The 20350-nt window shown below is 42.1% G+C and overlaps 1 protein-coding gene across 3 annotated transcripts in view; it reads left to right on the top strand.

The window, feature by feature from the left end:
• Nucleotides 1-20350, top strand: part of RP1 (RP1 axonemal microtubule associated) — a 452067-nt gene that overhangs the window by 383307 nt on the left and 48410 nt on the right. For all 3 annotated transcript variants that reach the window (XM_075584311.1, XM_075584310.1, XM_075584309.1), the window contains 3 exons: nucleotides 3646-3705; nucleotides 10020-10195; nucleotides 12822-13044. In XM_075584311.1, the coding sequence (XP_075440426.1) occupies nucleotides 3646-3705; nucleotides 10020-10195; nucleotides 12822-13044 (459 nt within the window). The remainder of the gene's footprint in view (nucleotides 1-3645; nucleotides 3706-10019; nucleotides 10196-12821; nucleotides 13045-20350) is intronic.

Raw genomic sequence — 20350 nt, 5'->3', positions numbered from 1 at the left:
ACAATAGAAAATGATTTTACGGCGCTAATATATTAACTACAGGTTTAAATCAGTGACTCTAATAAGTATGTATTCTGCAGTCTAGGCGAATAAGGAGAATCTCTGCCCCCTATCGATGTGCAAGGAAAAAGGAAAAATCACCCTGGCACATGAAATAAGGAACTGATGAATATTATGAAGCAATACTGGTATGCCGAGGTTTTTAAAGGATTTGATATGCAGTTTTGAACATATAAATGTATTTAAAATACAATTAGCATAATTGAATGATTCCTAGCAAGGTATCTTATACCCAATTATTCCTTTTCCTTGATTAAGCTTAATTAACCCGTAATACACAATACACAATTAATATTATAAAATATGGCATAAGTATCTCACCCTGCACGTTTCATCAGGTTTTGGCTTCCTGAGGGGTATACCTCGTAGGGTGAGATACCTATGCCTTGTGAGCACCTGTAGTAGAATACCTGCACAACCCTTACCGGATGAGGAAGAACTTGGCGTGCCTACCGTGGGAGCTAGAGCAGAGTTGGAGCAGAGATGTAGGAGACAGTGTGGTGGGAGAAGTACCAGAAGAGGTAACTATCACAGCACCGGGAGGACACTGCGACCGCGAACCCTGGTGTATACAGTGGAACCCTAGGAGCAGATCTTTTGCTTAACGCCGGGTGGTACGCAGCGACGGCAAATTCAAGCTTTTTAAGCAGAGCCCTGTGGTAAGACTGTGTAGATCCTTGTTACCGGTACAAACACTCACATATACAGCACATACACCAACATATTTAATGAATCTCATCACCCAAGATCGGGCACAAGAGTTTATACAAACCTGAAGAGAGGTAGCACCTACTGTATATACCTCTGAGTGAAAAATCTCAAGTACTCGCAACAAAGTACATAACATCTTTAAGAAGATCTCTAATCAAAACAAAACTCCAGGTTCTGCATATAACAAAACCAAGTGTGTGACTGTATTCAATATAGTCTAACAAATACTTTGTCCAGAAAAGGGGTTTCTATTCTTTGTGGTTTTATATTTGGGCCACGGTGCCTAGTACTCAACAACTAATAATTCGTTGAAGATCAGGACATTTGGAAAATCAACCATTGTACAGTATGCATAACATCACATTTTTTACAATAGCCCTGTCCAACAAATTGGATTTATATGTTGCATATTTTATGACATTAATTGTGTATTGTGTATTGCGGGTTGATTAAGCTTAATGAAGGCAAAGGAAGATACCTTGTTAGGTATTCATTCAATTATACTAATTGCATTTTTAATACATTTATATGTTCAAAACTGCATATGAAATCCTTTAGAAACCTCGACATACCAGTATTGCTTCATAATATTCATCAGTTCCTTATTTCATGCGCCAGGGTGATTTTTCCTTTTTCCACAGTATAAATCTGCTGTGTTATTTTACATTTTCATATTACTGTTTGTCTTATTTATATAGCATGCATTCTCCTATGGTAATAATATGGTACTTTTTCAAATTTTTTATTGCTACTTCTCACTACATTCTCATTTTATTCAGTAACAAATGCTGCCTTCTGCTATGGTTTGCAGTCACAGGGTGCAAAGTAAGGAGCAACCCAGTTTAATTCATTGACTCAAACTTGAGGGTCACAGGTTTCACCTATGCAAGAACGTTTTGTAACAGAAAAACAGCTACGCAGGAATTAAGCAGAATTGTAAGTGCAGTACATTACATTCCAAAGCACAAACTGTTCTAAACATTAGTTTTAATGCTCAGTTTTAAAATCGGAAGCTTCAAACATACGCTAACACTGCAATGAGATATATAGTACAGTAGGTGTAGTTCAGTGCTGTCCTGTTTTATAGACATAGGTTTGTTTCTTTAAAGCAGAAATACCCCTGTTTTTACTGCAGCTTTTTGATAGCATTCGAACCATGGAATCCTCGGAAACGTGTTTTGTTTTTTTTAGCTACAGCGATCCCCCAGTTCCTAAGATATTTACCTTTTTAGTTGCCGGTGTTAGTGCTGTAAAGGTAATGATGGTTACTGGCGTCATCCAACGGGAAGCCGCAACGTCATCCCCCGATAACGTCGCGGCTTCCTATTGGCCTGCGGGGACGAGGCTGACTTGTCCTCCATTTTGATTTTTTGGAATGCCAGCAAAAACACCGGCAACCAAAAAGGTAATCATCTTGGGAACGGAGCCCGGGGGAGTGCCTATAAATAGAAATAGCATGGCTCATCTCCGCAAGACCACCATGTCCAAATTATGTGGAAAAAATAAAAAAAATTAAGTGGAGGGGGGGGGGGAAAAGGAGCTGGTTATGTTGCTGCTTTAATAAGGAAATACAATTAAATGATGTTACGTTAAAGTCAGGAAATTGGTTTGGGTATTCATTTTATTATTTATCATATCACTTACCCTTCTGCATCTACATAAAGGATACGGTATGGTTTATAATGGAATGTAAATATATGCAGCAAAGAAATACATATACACTGTTTTTTAATGAGAAATTAGAAAAAACGGAGTCAATCAGATACAGCCACAATAATGACATTTCTCTTTAAACACACGAGGCTTTGCACCACGCATTTGGTATGTATGTCATGTAGCCCCTCGGGTGACATTCTGACCTTTAGTAGTCACATTAAAAGTAAGAAACTTTTGGTAAAACATTAATTTGCCTGACATACATTTCAGACTACACCAGTGCCGACTTAATTGAATGGAAATGATTGTGAAACAGGTTAAAATGAATGCATACAGTTGTGACCTGCATTAGCTGCCACATATTTGCACATCACCTCAACACATGTACTTTCTTTTGATGTAAAATGCGTCATCTTTGTAAAAATAATAATACTGTATTTCCTTAAATTATAAGAATGAGGCACACTGCACTTTACCACATTAGGTACACATCATTTATAATAATACAAAGTAAGACGAGGTAGTGGCACTCGGAGTGTTCAAAGGATCCTGAGACCATTTTAATACGATTCAGAAAGACGGACATCGGCACAACGCTTCGGGGTCAAATTTTAACCCATTAGGTTTAAGAGTTAATCTTTTACCCCGAAACGTTGTGGCAGCATCTGTCTTTCTGAGTCCTATTAAAATGGTCTCAGGATCCTTTGAACACTACGAGTGTGACTACCACGTCTTACTTTGTATTTTTGAAATTGTGATGGTTCAGGCGTCCCGCCACGGAGACGCCACGCACTACTGAAAACCTAAACAAATCTTATCTGATTAACAGGAGTACAGGGCAAGGGCACATAATTTATACACGGTCTGTATGTTAGTATACAAAAATTAGCTGGTGTTTAAGGTTCTTTCTGCTTTACAATATTTCCCAAGGGGGGGTCTAGGTTATTTGGTATATTTTGTATTTTAGGCCTTTTTGATTAATAGAAAAGTCGCTGCTAGGGGCATCATGTTAACGCTTGAGTGGTACGCATTTGCGTTCCTACCTTTTGGATGCCTCATTCACCATTGATTGGCACATTGGCAGTGATGATGCTAGCAGCCATTTGAGCCACCTGAGAAACTTGAGAGATAAACACAACTCCATGTGTAAATTTGGATGTGTTTATTATTATGCTGTATTCTAAAAACACTAATTCTCAGTTAATCTTATTCCATTAGAAATAGAAGAAGGCAGTAGTGCAACAGCTTTGCTAAACGGTGACCAGCCCATGACATCAGGTAATAAATTCACAACTATAGCCAATCGTATTAGTTTATTACCCTCCCCCCCCCACACACACACACACACACACACATGCCACCTTTACAATTCATAACCATTTGCAGCAAAATTCTATTTGCTCTTCTATTTACAGTGTTTGTTTCCATTTTTTTCTGTTAAATTGCATGTACTGTCATTCAAATGAAATGCATTACCTATACATTATATTGCCATTTGGGGAGTTTGTGCTAATGTCTTTCAATGCATATTTAAACTATTTTGTTTTACATCCAACAGAAACTACTTTGACCCCTTTTTGCTTAGTGGTGCTAAGCAATAGGACACCTTCTGGTCCCAGAAGTCACTGTGCTGGCCATTCAAGGGAATGGGCCATGAGTTTTCTTTCAGTACCAGAAGGTATCTTATAGAACAGCATTGCTTAGTACACAGGGCCGGTTTTAGAATGTTGCCACCTATAGGCCGCCACAGGTACTTACTTTTATGTGTCACTCTGGCCTCCTCCTCTTGCAGCGTCCCAACGTCACGTGGCAATGTGTTTCCATGACAACGGGGCACCATGTGACGTCACACTGCAGAAGAAATAAAGGCACTGATTCAAAACAATGAGACTGAGTTTAAAGCAGGGGAACCTAGTTCAAATTTGGGTGTCTGCTCCTTATGACCTTGAGTAAATTTCTTTATCTCAGGCACCAAAAACAGATTGTAAGCTCATCTGCGCAGGGACTGTGTCTGTAAAATTCCAATCTGCTGCATTTCGTGCACTATACTGTAATTGAGAAGCACTTTGAGTCTCATTGGGAGAAAAGTGCTATATGAAATAAGATTACTAATATTATTATATGGCCCTGAATGGTTTCTGCCATATTTTCCTGTGCTCTATAGCCTCTAGAACTAGAAACATATTTTATTAATTGTTCTGCTGCTTCTCCAGCTGCCTTTCCTGAAGTTTAATGAGTGGTATGAACAGGCCAGGCTGGCACTGTCTGAACTTACATCCGTGTTTCTATTTCTAATGGTTTAAATAGTTCACACAAAAGGGCAACTATTTCCAGTGTGCTGGAGTAAGAAATGGCCCTCCTTTCCCGAATGTCTGGGGTGCTGTGTTGCTGGTGATGGCTTGTTGCTGTCAGGGCCAGCTGGGACTTTTGTGGGGAATCAGTGAAGGGGCTTTTGCAAGGCCTTTTACCTTGTCCAGCGCGGTATCTCCTCAGACAACGCAGCATCATGATGTTGCGGTGTCATGTGATGTCACATTGTCATGGCAACACAACACCATGTGACCTCATGGCGCCATGACAATAAGACGCTGCAGGATGAGATGGCGCCGGACAAGGTAAGAGACAGTAATAGAGGCTGCACGCTCTCCCCCGGCAATCAGTTTCATTGATGTGGTGAAGAGCGTGGGGCCTCTGTATGCGCGGGGCTCGGTGCAGAGGCACCGAAGGCACTGCCATCATGCCGGCCCTGTTGGCTATTCCTGAAGCATATCGAGGGAGGAATCCTACCTTATTACAACTTCTTGCTTCAGTTGATTGCATATATAATTTTGTTGCAGTTGTTGCAATTTTCAGTATGCTGTTACCGACTGCCAAAAAAGATCACACATTTTACTTGACAGCAAGCATCTCATTTACAGACCTATCGTGTTTCTGAAACTTCTGTACAATCAAGTTAATGATGTGTGCATAAAGACTCTAAGTCATTGTGCCCATCCATTTTAAAATGACGTTCTTCCCTTTATCCAAGATATTGAAACCAGTATGCTTCTTAGTGAAGCCAGCAATTCATAAAGCAGTTTGCATGTCACTGACCTCTTTCAATCCCACGCTAGTAGACAGAAAGGATGATGAGGGTGGACATGCTTTTGCTGAAGCTGGAGACCAGGAAGAGAAATACATCCAGTAGGTCCTCACTGTCATGTATGAATATCATTATTTATATAGCGTCATCCATGTACATCGCTTCACAGCAGTAATGCACGTGACGTAATAGGAATAATCATTTCATACATCAAAGTAGACATTTAGGAAAAGAAGTCCCTGTGCAAAAGATTTTACAATCTAAGAGGTAAGTAGGGAGAATTTAGAGAGACATGTAGCCTTTATTTTGACCAGTTCCACTTGCCTAGATATCCATAGTCGAGTGGATAGTTGGCACAATTAAATATTCCATGGCCTTTATGACTTTGCCTTGCAGCTCAATATACAGATATGGAATGACTTTTAAAGAGAATGGTGTCTAGATGGAATTTGGTATCATGGACACATAACTACCGCTAACTTGTGAAAGCCTTCTGAATTAGCAGCAGATCCAATGCTAACTTTGCAGCCACGTCTCTAGTGATATGCTGTGCAGCAACAGGGTGTCTGAAATCATACTTCATTCATCTTTCAAAAGGCTGTTTGAAAGTTTATTGTTTTTGATGAATAGACTAGTGAAGTTGGGAAAATCACTGAAAGTTTCTCCTCACCGTCTGTCGCGACTCAGCTTTTGGAACAGTAGGCACCCGGGGATTCCAGAGAGAACATAAGGGGTGCTTTTGGTTGCTGATAACATTTTGGAGTTGAGGATTCTGATGAAGATGAAAAGTACGTAGCACATTTCTCCTCTTCCCGTGGGACACATGGGCACAATGTTGCTTACTGCCTCACAGGATTGGAATCTGCTCCCATGCGTTGTAAATTTGACACTGTTTAATATTCTTTGTTTCCTAAAATCATTCACACATGTTGGAACACCTAACATGTTGTTATTCTGAGGTAAAGGCTCTGTACGATGAAGCCATTTGTCATACTGGATTAGGAAAAGTTAGTCATGCTCTGACACAGCTTTACTTCCTACATTTTACTGTCCATGACTAGTAACAATATAAAATGTACCTCATGGAACATAGGAGGCTATAACTCTTTTGTGAAGAGGAGGAAAATCTTTAACCACTTAAAAAGACAAATTTAACCAACAGTGAACACATACAACTTAATAGAGAACGGGTTAATTTCTATTTTTTGCCTCATATAATAGTAAGAAACAATTAAGAAAGAAATCCCATTTAAGTTGTCTAGGCAAGAAGAGAGCAGACGTTTCATCATAGAAGGGAAGCTGTTTAATGTGCCAGTAACCTTACTAAATGTCTATGCCCCTAATGTGTTCTGCAAGTCATTTTTCTCCACATTAGTTAGATAAATTGCCACTAGAATCAAACCTTATTTGATACTGGAAGGGGATCTCAACTTAGTGGACAATTATAACATTGATAAAATTATTGCTCCGCTTTCTAGCAAGACCAGAGCTAAAGCCAAACAATCTTGCACTTTTTAAGTTTTGTAAAATAAGTTTGGTCTCATTGGTCCATGGAGATCGATGAATCCCACAGAGAGAGATTTTACTTGTTTATCTATGGCACACAGGAACATGGCCAGACTAGACTATTTTCTGGTTCACTCTTGTCATTTCACCAAAATATCAAAGACCAAAATAGAAAATCTGTATTTTGGATCCTGCACCGATATGCTTTAGCATGAACAGTGACTAGTGACCCCCAGAGACGATGGTTAGCAAAGGCGGTACTTTGGGGTAAAATTATGACTTTCACAGCTGTTAAGAGGAGAAAATATGGGGAGAAATTCCTAGTATTAAACAGAGCTGTCGAAGAAGCCTATGGTAGGTTTTACTTGACAGGCCCAAACTGGGAGACCTATATTAAAAATAAATATTTCTGGGAGAAATAGAAAAAAACTTTTGAGTCATTCTAGAGATTTGGTAGCAAGCCTGGGAAGCTCTTTAGCAATCTGATCTCTTCCGGTCACTCCAAAATCTTTATTCTTGCTCTGAAAGGTTGCTCCCGCTGGTGCGTAATGTGTCCCGCTGCAACGCGCTAGCGAGAGCAATAACGGCTGCTGTATCTGTAACTGAAATACTCTTTGTACACGCAGCCATTTATTGTAATATTTGTATTACTGCACCTGCCTCCAAAAAAGATACTTGAAATATATATATTTGTATATTTATGTCAAAAAAGCAGGCACACCCAATGTGTCTTTACTAGCTCAACGTTTCGGCTTCTCAATGGAGCCTTTTTCAAGAGCTGAAACGTTGAGCTAATAAAGACAAACATTTTTGTAATAATAATAACAACTTTATTTCATACAGTATAGCGCTTTTCTCACAATGGGACTCGAAGCACTTCACACTGACAGTATAGTGCACGGACTCAGTCCCTGCCCAGATGAGCTTACAATCTGTTTTGGTGTCTGAGGCAGAGATAAAATGACTTGCCCAAAGTTCACAGTCAATGTTTATACTCACTGAGCCATTCCTTCTCCACTTTGTACTCTTTCTCCCTCTCATCCTTTGTACTATTTGATATGACTCCTTTTGTGACCCTTCTACATAAACAGGGCTGACCTGATGCCGGTGGCATTGTTGCCTATTCACCGAGCCCTGCGCTTTCAGAGACCCCGCACTCTCCCCCTGAAAATTTAAACTGATTGCCTGGGGAGAGCGCGGGGCCTCTGTAGCTCTCTTACTTCTCCAATATATCGTCCACTGACTCAAACTTAAATGTCAAAAACAGAGCTCCTCATATTTCCTCCCAAACCTGGCTCTACTACCTCTTTCCACATTACTGTTGGAAGTGCTATCATACACCCAGTATCACAAGCACGCTGCCTAGGGTCACACTCTACTCCTCTCTCACCTTCTCCTCTCACATTCAAAATGTTGTTTTTTCCTCCATAATATTACAAAGATACGCCCTTTCCTCTGTTGCTCTACCTCTAAAATTCTGACACAGGCCCTCATTCTCTCCCATATCGACAACTGTAACCTCCTGTTATCTGACCTTCCTGCTTCTCACTTGTCTTCCCTACAATCTATCCTAAATGCTGCTGCCAGAATCACTTTACGCTTTCCTAAATCTGTCTCAGTGTCTCCCCTGCTGAAATCCCTCTCCTGACTTGCTATCAAATCCCATATTGCACTCAATTCTCCTCCTCACTTTTAAAGCTTTACACTCTTCTGCCACATCTTATATCTCAACCCTAATTTCTCGCTAAACAGGAGGGCCCCGGGTATACAGCGGGTACCGTTCCAGGGGCCCGCCGTATAGTGAAAATCGCCGGAAAGCGGATCCGGCGATTTTCAGTTCTGCGCATGCGCAAACCGGCATTTCTGCCATTCTGCGCATGCGCGACCTATGGTCTGCTCGCGCAAACTACGGTATGCGCGTCGGGTGCAACCGCCCGTTCTGCGCATGCGTGACTTACGATCCAACATGGTGGACCCCTTCTCGGTGCCGCCGTATCGGCGGATCACCGAAAAGCAGAGCGCTGAGAAGCAGGGCCCTGCGGTACACCATTTCTTCTCTTGCGTTCTGCTAAGGGTGTCTTCTCTCTACTCCTTTTCTGTCTAAAACTCTCTCCCGCCTTAAACCTTTCTCACTGACTGCCCCCCACCTCTGAAATGCCCTTCTCCTCAATATCCGACTAACACCCTCTCTATCCACCTTTAAGTCCCATCTTAAAACCCATCTCCTTAACGAAGCATATGAGTAGCTCTGTGGCTGATACTTTACACCTCATACAACGACCTTGGCCCCCTGCAGATGCACTTACCAGAATACCTCCCTACTGTCTCTGTACTTTCTTCCTACTTACCAATTAGATTGTAAGCTCTTCGGAGCAGGGACTCCCTTTCCTAAATGTAACTTTTATGTCTGAAGCGCTTCTTCCCGTTATGTGTTATTTGTAGTATTTGTTATTTATATGATTATGTTACTGTTGTGAAGTGCTATGTACATTAATGGCACTATATAAATAAATCTATACATACATACCTTCTCTGGTGGCATCTCCTGCAGGGACCTGTCATCATGGCTCTGCGATGTAATAGGTGTCACAATGTCATGTGAAGTCCCGTTGTCATGGCCTCTGTAACTCTCTTTCCTTCACCGGCAGTATCTCCTCATACAGGGTTCCGTCGTCATGGCTCCACAATGTCAAATGGTGTTACCATAACAATGGGACGTCACGTGACGACGCAATGCCATGCAGTGTCACGTTGCTATGATAATGGGGCACCCTGTGTCACCCTGTGCAGGATAATGTCACATTGTCATGGCAACACAACGCCATTTAACGTCGCAGAACCATGATGGCGGCTCTGAGGACATGCCGCCAGAGAAGGTAAGAGCTGAGGCCCCACACATGGCCCTGCAGCAAACCCCACAAACATCTCAGCTGGCTCTCTCTCTCTATCTCTCTCTCTTTATCTTTAATAATATATGAATCATGTTTTATTTTCATTAACTCAGATGGGGAATGGAAAGTTTATTTGACTACATTCAGTGAGGAAAAAGAACAAATCACAGAGTCTCTAAAGAATAATTCAAACTTGGTTATTGTGTTTTATGGCAACAAGGGCAAGTCTAACCCCGTTATAATAGAAAGCAAAGAAGGAATTCAAGATAAAGACATGCTGATTTACAAGGTACTGTAATGTATTCTTAAATATTCAAGCTTAGTGATAAGGAATTTTAATAAGCGGAATATTGAGTTAACAAAACATGTTCTTCAAATATAAATTATTGAACCTAAATAAATAATTGTATGCAAACCCATTACCTGAAAACAACAGGGAAATTAATATGTAGTGTATTCATTTAAATTCTAAGCCACTTTTCAAAATTGCAACGCGGTACAGTATTTCTTCTCAGCACCCAGAAAAACATTGACAAGTAATGCACTTTAGACTATATGGTACATGTGCAAAATATTCACCACTAACTGTGAATAGTTGAATTTTAAGAATGAAAGAAGTGGAACAAACGAACAAACCAACAGGGCTCAGGTTTCATTTTGGGGCCCTTAGGCTACGGCCCCGGTAACTCAGCTGCAACGCACGCCCGCGAGATTGGCGGCGCGTGCAGCCGATTACCTGGTCTGCAGGGAGCTGCAGGAAGAGAGACCGGGGGGGGGCGTGGCGGAGGAGTGACAGGGGCGCGGCCATGATGTCACCCGGCAGGTTCGCCCTCATTGGCTGAACCGCCGGGGGGCGTGCCGTATCGCTCGACGCGAGTCCAGCTCTCAATTCTATTGAGAGCAGGAGTAGCTCTCACGCGAGCGCTGCGGCCCCCCCTCGCAGCGGGCCCGGCACCATTGCGGGGAGGGCTCTCGTGCGCGCAGTGTCCGCCACAGCGGACGCTGTAGTAGGCAGCGGGGGCAAGGCCTTACCCTGACAAACAAGATTCAAAGATAAGCCACCCCATACTTCCCCAGGAAAGTAATGATTATATGCTGTAAATATATATATATATAGAAACCCTGTCTTCCCATAAGAGAAGGCACAAAAGCAGCAACACTCAGATATAGCAAAAAGACATGTATTAGCAGTGATTATATGCTGTAAATATATATATATATATATATATATATTTTTTTTTTTTTTATTTAAAGGATAACAGTACATTGATAAAGAACAACAAGACTAATAGAAAATACAAATAATTCATAAATTACCTTTCCATACTCAATGAGCCTCCAGGGCTCATCGTGGGTGGTGTGGCTGGTGGTCCTCTTCTCCAGCAGTGGGCAGTAAAAAGGGAAAAGGTGACTGGGGTCCCCTGGACAGTGGTGATTGGCAGTAGGGGACAAGAGGCACAGGGTTTTGGAGCCTCTTGTCATTGGAGGCAGGGGCCTCGGGTAGTAGGCTGCTGGAGCACTGGGGCCTCGGGTAGTACGCTGCTGGAGCACTGGGGCCTCGGGTAGTACGCTGCTGGAGCACTGGGGCCTCGGGTAGTACGCTGCTGGAGTACTGGGGCCACGGGTAGTACGCTGCTGGAGCACTGGGGCTGCGGGTAGTAGGCTGCTGGAGCTCTAGGGCCACGTGTTGTAGGCTGCTGGAGCACTGGGGCATCAGGTAGTAGGCTGCTGGGGCCTCGGGTAGTAAGTTGCTGGAGCACTGGGGCCTCGGGAGTGGGTGAAAAGGATGGGACCACAGCTTAGCTAGGCCCCAGGTTGCTTTCAGTGCTCTAGTGCCGGATCCACCATATACAACTGGTAATAATCTTCTACATAAATCCACAGCACTGGTACGGGGGTTTGTTTGTGAATATAATAAGTACAGTTCTTCAGTGGTCTGCAATCTTCATGGGGACCAATGATCCCTGAAGGGGCAGAGTAAATGGAATACACCCACCACTCCACACCTCATTGCGATGATCCCTGGATCTAGCTGAACCACGCAAACAATGATGTCAGGAGTACCCCCGTCCTGTGACCGTTCTTGGGCGTGCTGTCACTGTTGAGACCTCCAAATGCGAATCCAGAGAGAGTGTAACGCACAGCCAAAGAGAGTGGGTCCAAAATTGGATTAAAAATTAATCTTCTATTCGTCCATATGAAAAAACAGAAGTAAAAACCTTCTACATGTTTTGTGCCCCAGCACTTTATCAAGGATAAACTCCTTGATAAAGTGCTGGGGCACGAAACACGTAGGAGGTTTTCACTTCCGTTTTTTCATATGGACGAATAGAAGATTCATTTTTAATCCAATTTTGGACCCACTCTCTTTGGCTGTGCGTTACACTCTCTCTGGATTCGGGCTTTCAGTGAATACCTCTGAATTCTGGAGGGATATATCCCCCCTTCTCCCCCCACTGTTTACGCCTATTACCGACCCGACCTTACAGTATAACGTATAATAAATACATTTCAAAATGTAACACATTTCATGATCAACTTGCGCCATGAGTGTTTTCGGGAGTGGTTATAGGAGCAGTTGGTAGAGGATAGAGTCTGAGTAATAGTTTAATGATGTATCAAAATTTGTACCTACAACGTGGCAGTCTCCCTCTCTCTTTGCGTCAAATAAATCCTCCTAGTCTGCAGTGACATTTACCTCTGCTACAAGGAGACCTGCTTTAAATGTATGAAGCAAGATTTATGCGTGTGGCGCTGGCACAAATTGCCATCGATGCAAATATATTTTCCATGTTATAAGGAAATAACTTTCTTTTTTTGGGGGGTCTAGGGGGGGATATTTTGTTATATCATTACCTTGCATGGCACTTCATGACATATGTAATTAATAATACTTGGATTCTAATTTTTCCTAGATTCGTCTTTCATATGATTTAGGAGAATTATTTAAAGTGAGACTGGGACTTGACACCTGGAGAGAAAACAGAGGACGGTTATCCTTGTACCACGTAAAAATTCAGAACACAAAAACCTTGGATACGTTTAGCCACTCAATAAATAAAACACTTCCTCTTTTATTTAATGGAGACAGATGGATTGAAATCCCAGTAGAGTGGCCTTTAAAAGCCTCCTTTTCTGGTATGTATGAGAGGAAAGTAAAATCTGATGCATTTATCCACTATATCGTTTGTTGTATTATAGTGAAAAGTAATACGGAAGTAATATGTAAATGCAATGATTATATTCATTCTATCAATTTGATGATCAAGCCACTAGAAATAGTCTCCCACCCTTTAATATACTGACCACATCAATCAAACCAACAGCATAAAACACATACTATGCCAAATGCTTCACAGCTTATACATACAGTATAGTATGTTTAATAGCATTTCAAATCTCAGGCTAAAATCTAAACTGCAAACAATACGTCATTAAGACAGCAAATGCCACCCGAAAATTAGGCCTTGTATAATATTCATGTATAAAAAACGCTTGTAAAACTGAGGAATAAAAAAAGGACCAAATGTAGAGTATCAACACAAAAACCCCATTTGGTGCTGCTTTATTGCTTTGATATTGCACTGGTTTAGTGCCAGGAAATCTATGTTAAGTAACAACTTTCTGTGGAGTTGTACTGCGTTATACATACATACATACGATGTATACATAATACATTGCAGCATAGCTGACATTTAATAGCAATATTGTTTTACAAAATGGAAAGCCACTGGAGGATATTAGATTGAAATATATATGATTTGTATAAAACGTTAAACGTGGTCTATTCTAGTAACTCAAACTACACTTTCAACTAAGTACTTTATAATATTGCTACAAGTATGAGTTAAACTAGAGATGGCCAATGTACTGTATTTGTAACCAACAAAAGAAATAACTCAACGCTCAACCTATTAAAATGAAAAAGTATGCACTAGGGTGCAATGGGTAATGAACATACATAGCACCACAAATTAACTCAAGGTTAACACGAAGAAAATGTACTGTATACCCTGAACATTGACATTCACAGAAGTTATCCAATTATTTCCTAATGAGTAGAAAAATAACTTTCTGCTTTGATACTTTGCGGTTATCTGTGTTTAGCGCCAATTGTTTTTATCGACCTGTTCACCAAAGCCATATATAGCCAGCGGTAAAGCAGTGAGAAGTCTTTTTATCGCTGCAATGTGTTAGTGATATTTTTTAAAGCGGTGTATGCATATTAGCATGCAAATGAGTAATTAAGAGCAAATTGTGTATTCACTAAATTCCAATACCTGACTTCCGCCAACAAATATTGCCAATTTGTATCACCTACCACAGGTTGTCGTTTAGGTTATGTTTCCTATGTATATAATGGCCACTGTAGTCATAGGTAAGATAGGACTAGTCAACCTAGATAATAATGCATATTCTTTAGATTATAGAACATACAGTATGATATCAACTCCCTAGAAGTCCAAATGGCCAGCTAGTCATTATCAACCCATGGCTAACTTGCTGTTAAGGCTTCTAAAAGCTTAAGTTGGCATATATAGACGTTAGTCTTTTTGAGTTTAATTCATGCAATGTTTACTGTATGTTGTATGTTAACCCCTTTAGGAGTTGCAGGGCATTTCTTTGCAATGCATTGTCAGCCTCAGGAATCAATAGGGTTAACTCATAGGGTTTTGTAATAAATCCTATTATATAAACCAATGGTAGAAAAGTGTGATATCTCACACACACACACACTCACACACACACACACACACACACACACACACACACACACACACACACACACACACACACACACACACACACACACACACACACACACACACACACACACACACATTCCTTCTCTAATGCTGAGTAACATTGATTTCAATGGTTATTGATTATTTGTATCACTAGACTTAACACATTTTTCATGCGTGCAAATGGGCTGCATATCAAAACCCGTTTATGAATAAACAATTCTTAGTAAATACAGTGGCAATTCCAAATAATATCGTGGCAGTCTCATTTTTTAATAACGCTAAATGTTAACGCACCGACTGTATATTTACCTTTAAGGCCTCTAGCCCTTTGTGTCCCTCTTGGTAGACAATCAAGCAATATTCTTCTCTGTATTCAAGCTATTATGCTGAAAACCCTAAAGAAGCGATTCAAAATAGATTTCATCCCCAAATAATGGCACAGGTATTTATTTCTAAGTAATTCAAACCACAAACCACAAACCATTATATCAGATTTCTAGGTTAAATGTTTTTTTTTTTGTTTTAAAAATCCTACTCTGAATTAGAATCGTTGTGATCCATCATTATGAGATTTTATATATGATTAGATTAGCAAAAAAAGCAAAATAATAAACATTTCTATCTCTATATCACGAAGCGCTCACCACAAACAAGGCGGGACCGCGAGGCTGAGGTGGGGATATTGATTGCCACCGAGCAGACACACCCGAAGTGCAGAGTGGTAGTCGTGTAGCCGGGTTAGGGTCGGAGAGGTCAGATTGCTTGAGGTACTTGCCGTGGTCAAAGAGTGGAGAGATCGGATAGTCGTTGATGCGGTGCCGGGGTCCAGGGGTAGAGAGAATAAAATAGTCCATAGCCGTGGTCCAGGGATTAGAGAAGTCAGGATTTTGGGTGCAAGCTGAGGTCAAAATACAAGAAGCGAAACAAGACAAGGCAACAAGAAGCTGGAGGTAAGCACACAAATAAAAACCAGTTTATGCTCAGCCAATTTGCCAATGGGCTGGCTGAGCATATAAAACACAGAGAGCCAATGAGGAGGCTGCAGGGAGTGAGCATCATAGGTATGCTGTGTACCGATAGGCAGGGGCAGAGTCCGTAGCACCTGTGGGATAAGGGATAGAATTAACCCCTTGAGTGCCTGTGTCCACGTGACGACTGCGCGTAGTCAGAGTGCGCTGCCCATTTTGTCACGGAGGCGGAGCCTGGAGGTGGTCCCTGTGGTGTCTCTCTTCCTATCAGCACGGCGCCTGACGTGCGTCACCCATGACGTCGCGAGATGCATCAAGAGGGTGGGGCTTGGAGACGATTCCTGCAGTGTCTCCCCTTCTAGTAACGTGACGCCTGGGCGCAGGTTGTGACTGACACGCGTCGTGAGATTCGTCACGGGGGTGGGACCTTATGCCAATCCTCACAGTACCCCCCCCCCCTTCAGGAGCGACCTCCAGGCGTGTCAAAGATGGTTTTAGAGGGTACTTCGATTGGAAGGCCGGACGAGCCTGGGGACATGTAATTGATCCCGAGAGATCCAGGATCGCTCTTCGGGGCCAAAGCCCCTCCAATGGACGAGATATTGGAGGCCTCCCCTTGAAATCCTGGAATCTACCACTGACTGTACTTCAAACTCTTGTTGTCCGTCTATAAGGAGGGGTTCCGGTGATGAGGCCGGGGCAGGAGAGTGAAAGTCCTGTACAAACAGTTTCAGAAGGGATGTATGGAACACGGATGGGATACGCATGGTAGTCGGTAATTGTAACCGATAGGCCGCTGAATTTATCCTCTCGGAGATGGTAAACGGGCCAATGAATCTTGGTGCTAGTTTCTCTGTGGGTACCTTTAGCCGAATGTTCTTGGTGGAAAGCCATACTTTATTCCCTGGATTGTATGCTGGGATTGTTCGTCAATTTCGACCGCCAGTTGTTTTTTGTAGGAAAACTGCTCTTTTTTTAGATTCACTTGAATCCTCTCCCATGAGTTCTGTAATTGTTGGATCCTATTATCCTCTGCTGGTACCCTAGACCTGGGTCCTGTCATGGGAAGGACTGATGGGTAAAAGCCATAATTGACGAAAAACAATGACTCCTTCGTTGATTCGCTCTGTAAATTATTGTGAGAGAACTCTGCCCAGGGTAGAAGATCTGTTCAGTTGTCCTGGGTATCGGATATAAAACACTGAATAAATTGTTCTAAGGATTGGTTAGTCCTTTCTGCCTGACCGTTGGTCTGAGGATGGTAACCAGAAGAAAAATGAAGAGAGATCCCCAGTTGCTGGCAAAAGGAACGCCAACATTTAGAAATAAATTGGAAACCCCGATCTGAGACAATAACCTGAGTAACCCCATGGAAACGAAAAATTTATTTGACAAAAATTTCAGAAAGCTTGGAAGCATTCGGCAGCCTCCTAAGAGGAATAAAGTGAGCTTGCTTGGAGAAACGGTCCACCACTACGAGAATGGTGTTCATGCCTTTAGATATTGGTAGTTCTGCGATAAAATCCATAGATAAGTGGGTCCATGGACGATCTAGGATTGGAAGAGGTTGGAGTAACCCTGTGGGTATGTTCCGGGGAGTTTTATTTTGAGCACATGTAGGGCATAAGGCGACAAATTCTTTGATCTCCCTCCGCATTCCTGGCCACCAGAAAGTCTGTTCTACCAGATCAGAAGTTCTCCTAGTGCCAGGATGTCCTGAACTCTTGGAGGAGTGACCCCATTCTAGAACCTTCCTACGATTTGCAGGTGCAGTAAAAAGGTGACCCTCTGGGACTTTGATGCCCTCAGGGATGTTGGACTGACCTTGAACGATGTTCTCCAAATAATCGAAGGTGTTCGTGGAGATTATGCATGCTGGAGGCAGTATAGTCTTTTCTCGTTCTTCAGACTTGTCGTCCAGCAGGAACTGACGGGAGAATGCGTCTGCCTTGATGTTCCTGGAGCCAGGTAGATATAAAATGATAAAATTGAACCGAGAAAAAAAAAGTGACCATCGAGCTTGCCATGACACCAACCGACGAGCGCTTTCAATGTATAGGAGGTTTTTGTGATCCGTCAGTATGGTGAAAGGGTTTTCTGTCTCTTCGAGCAGGTGCCTCCATTCTTTTAGAGCCATTTTGATGGCCAGAAGTTCTCGATTGCTTGAAGTTGGCCTGAGGCATCTTTCTCTGAGATAGTACTGCTCCGGCCCTGACGTCAGAAGCGTCCACTTCCAGGGTGAAAGGTAAACCAGGGTCCAGGTGTATGTGGACAGGAGCTGACACGTAGGCTGACTTCAATCACACAAACGCCTGATTCGCAGAAGAAGACCATAAGGCTGGGTCGGCACCTTTTTGTGTTAAGGCTGTAATGGGCACTACTACTGAGGAGAAGTTTAATATGAATCTTCGGTAGTAGTTGGCGAAGCCCCGGAAGCGTTGTATGACCTTCAGTGTTGTGGGACGAGGCCAATCCACGACCGCTTTTACCTTGGCTGGATCCATGTTAAGGCCTGTATCCGATATGATGCAACCTAAAAAGGTCGTCGTGGTCTGATGAAACTGACATTTCTCCAACTTAGCGAATAGGTGATTCTTTCGCAGACGTAGAAGTACCTGTTTAACCTGACCCGGATGTTCCTGTATGGACTTGGAGAAAATTAGGATATCATCAAGATAAACAATGACAAATTGGCTAAGGAGGTCCTTGAAAATGTAATTAACCATGTCCTGGAATAGTGCTGGAGCATTAGAAAGGCCGAATGGCATCACAAGGTATTTGTTGTGTCCGTCCCGGGTGTTGAAGGGAGTCTTCCATTCATCCCCCTGATGTATTCTTACTAGATTGTAAGCTCCTCGTGAATCCAGCTTAGTGAAGATTGTTGCCCCCTGCAGTTTGTCATAGAGTTCGGAAATTAACGGCAAGGGATACCGATTTTTTTTTTAATAGTGATTTTGTTAAGGCCCCGATAATCGATGCAGGGTCTGAGGGTCCCATCTTTTTTCTTTACAAAGAAAAATCCGGCTCCTGTGGGAGAAGAGGATTTCCGTATAAACCAGCTTTGTTTGTAGAAATTCAGGGCACTCGAACAACATCCATGCAGTCCACGAAAATTGGACATATAGTAAAAATAAGAGATGGGGTACCCAGGTATTGAAAAAAGGCTTTATTTAGAACATAGGTCAATGTTAAACATGACAGAGAAGTCCTCCCACGCGTTTCAAGCAAGTGTTGCGCTTTCTCAAGGAGTATAGGACCAACAGGAAATGAGCACATTTATATCTGCTTAATTAATTTTAAAAAACACCTCAGACACAGCTGAATGTAGCTATATTAACACATTAACTTGATTTGAAATTGAATAAAAAACATCACATAGGCTGAAACTAACTGGTAAAAACATACATTGGGAGAGACTATGAAATTGAACTGTATGGTCAATATGTAAATGCCATATCTAATAATTCCATATTAAATTCTTGGAATAAAGTCAATCCTAAATTTAAATGCATCAAATTGTAGTACTTATGTTATGTGAAAACTGTGGTTTCCACTTAATCATATTGGATGAGAGCATATTGAATCTAATACATCTGTAACAAATGATGCATAATAATAAATGCTTTTATTAAAAAGCGATTGTATTTAATGATGTATTTTGGTGGCTAGTGGTTTTAATTAATGTGTTGACTAGTGGTTGTATGAATTAATTGCTGTGCTGGTTACTGCTTTTAGGTATTACATTTATCTTTTGGCTAGTGGTATGATTTATGTAATTGATTGCAAAGTGGTTTAAATTATTTTATTGAATGCCTAGTGATTTAATTTCTTTAATTGATTGGCTAGTGGTTTAATTTAGTTAATTGGTTGCTTGGCTATTGCTTTTAATTTTTGTTTCTGGGTGTTTAGGTGCTTGTTGTATCTGTTTTATTCTTGTGTATTTTTGACATTCATGCTTTTGTATAGGTGTGACCATTGACTGCTATAGTAGCTTATCATGCCCATATTTTATCGGTATGATGTACTACTATGCCACTCAATGGGTACAGGGTGGGTATAGTGGTTCCGGGGTGGGTGGATAGGCCTCCCGGGTGGGTAGTGGGGGAGGGTGGGTCAACTCCTTAATTACTATAGCGGTTAGCTGTGATTATGGGGCTAGGGGCCATTAGATTGTATTTTTATGTATTGTTGCTGGCATCGGAGGACATGGCACTACAGTATGCTGACGAGGATACCCTTCATGTTGGCAGGGGTAAGTAGAATGTTTTTATTTACTTTATTTATGCTGGCTGGCTAATGTTTTGTTTAATAATGGGGAAATAATCTATTATCCATATCTGGATAATAGTTATTTTGCACATTACTGTACTGTATGTGTTTGATGGGGAGGGGGATGTGTATTTATTGAAATGTAGGCCATGTTTTTGTTTTTTTAAATACAGGAATGGTACCGCAGGCCAGCGGGGACCCACGGGAACCACCCGAGGACCCACGGACGCCCACGGGATCACCCGAGGACCCCTATACACCCATGGGAACCACATGAGGACCCCCAGATACCTGCGGGGACCACGTCCCCGGAAACCCACAGGGATCACCCGAGGGCCCACGATACCAGTGGGAACCACTCGAGGTCCCCTAGACACCCGTGGGGACCACCCGTGGACCCCGTTGGGGCCCCCGGACACCCGCAGGAACTACCTGGAGGCCCACAGAGCCTTGGGGGAA

This window comes from Ascaphus truei, chromosome 2 (assembly GCF_040206685.1).
Source record: "Ascaphus truei isolate aAscTru1 chromosome 2, aAscTru1.hap1, whole genome shotgun sequence".
In the NCBI taxonomy this organism is placed as follows: Eukaryota; Metazoa; Chordata; class Amphibia; order Anura; family Ascaphidae; genus Ascaphus; species Ascaphus truei.
The sequence above is the reverse complement of the archived record's forward strand: the minus strand, read 5'-3'. Positions and strand labels throughout refer to the sequence as shown.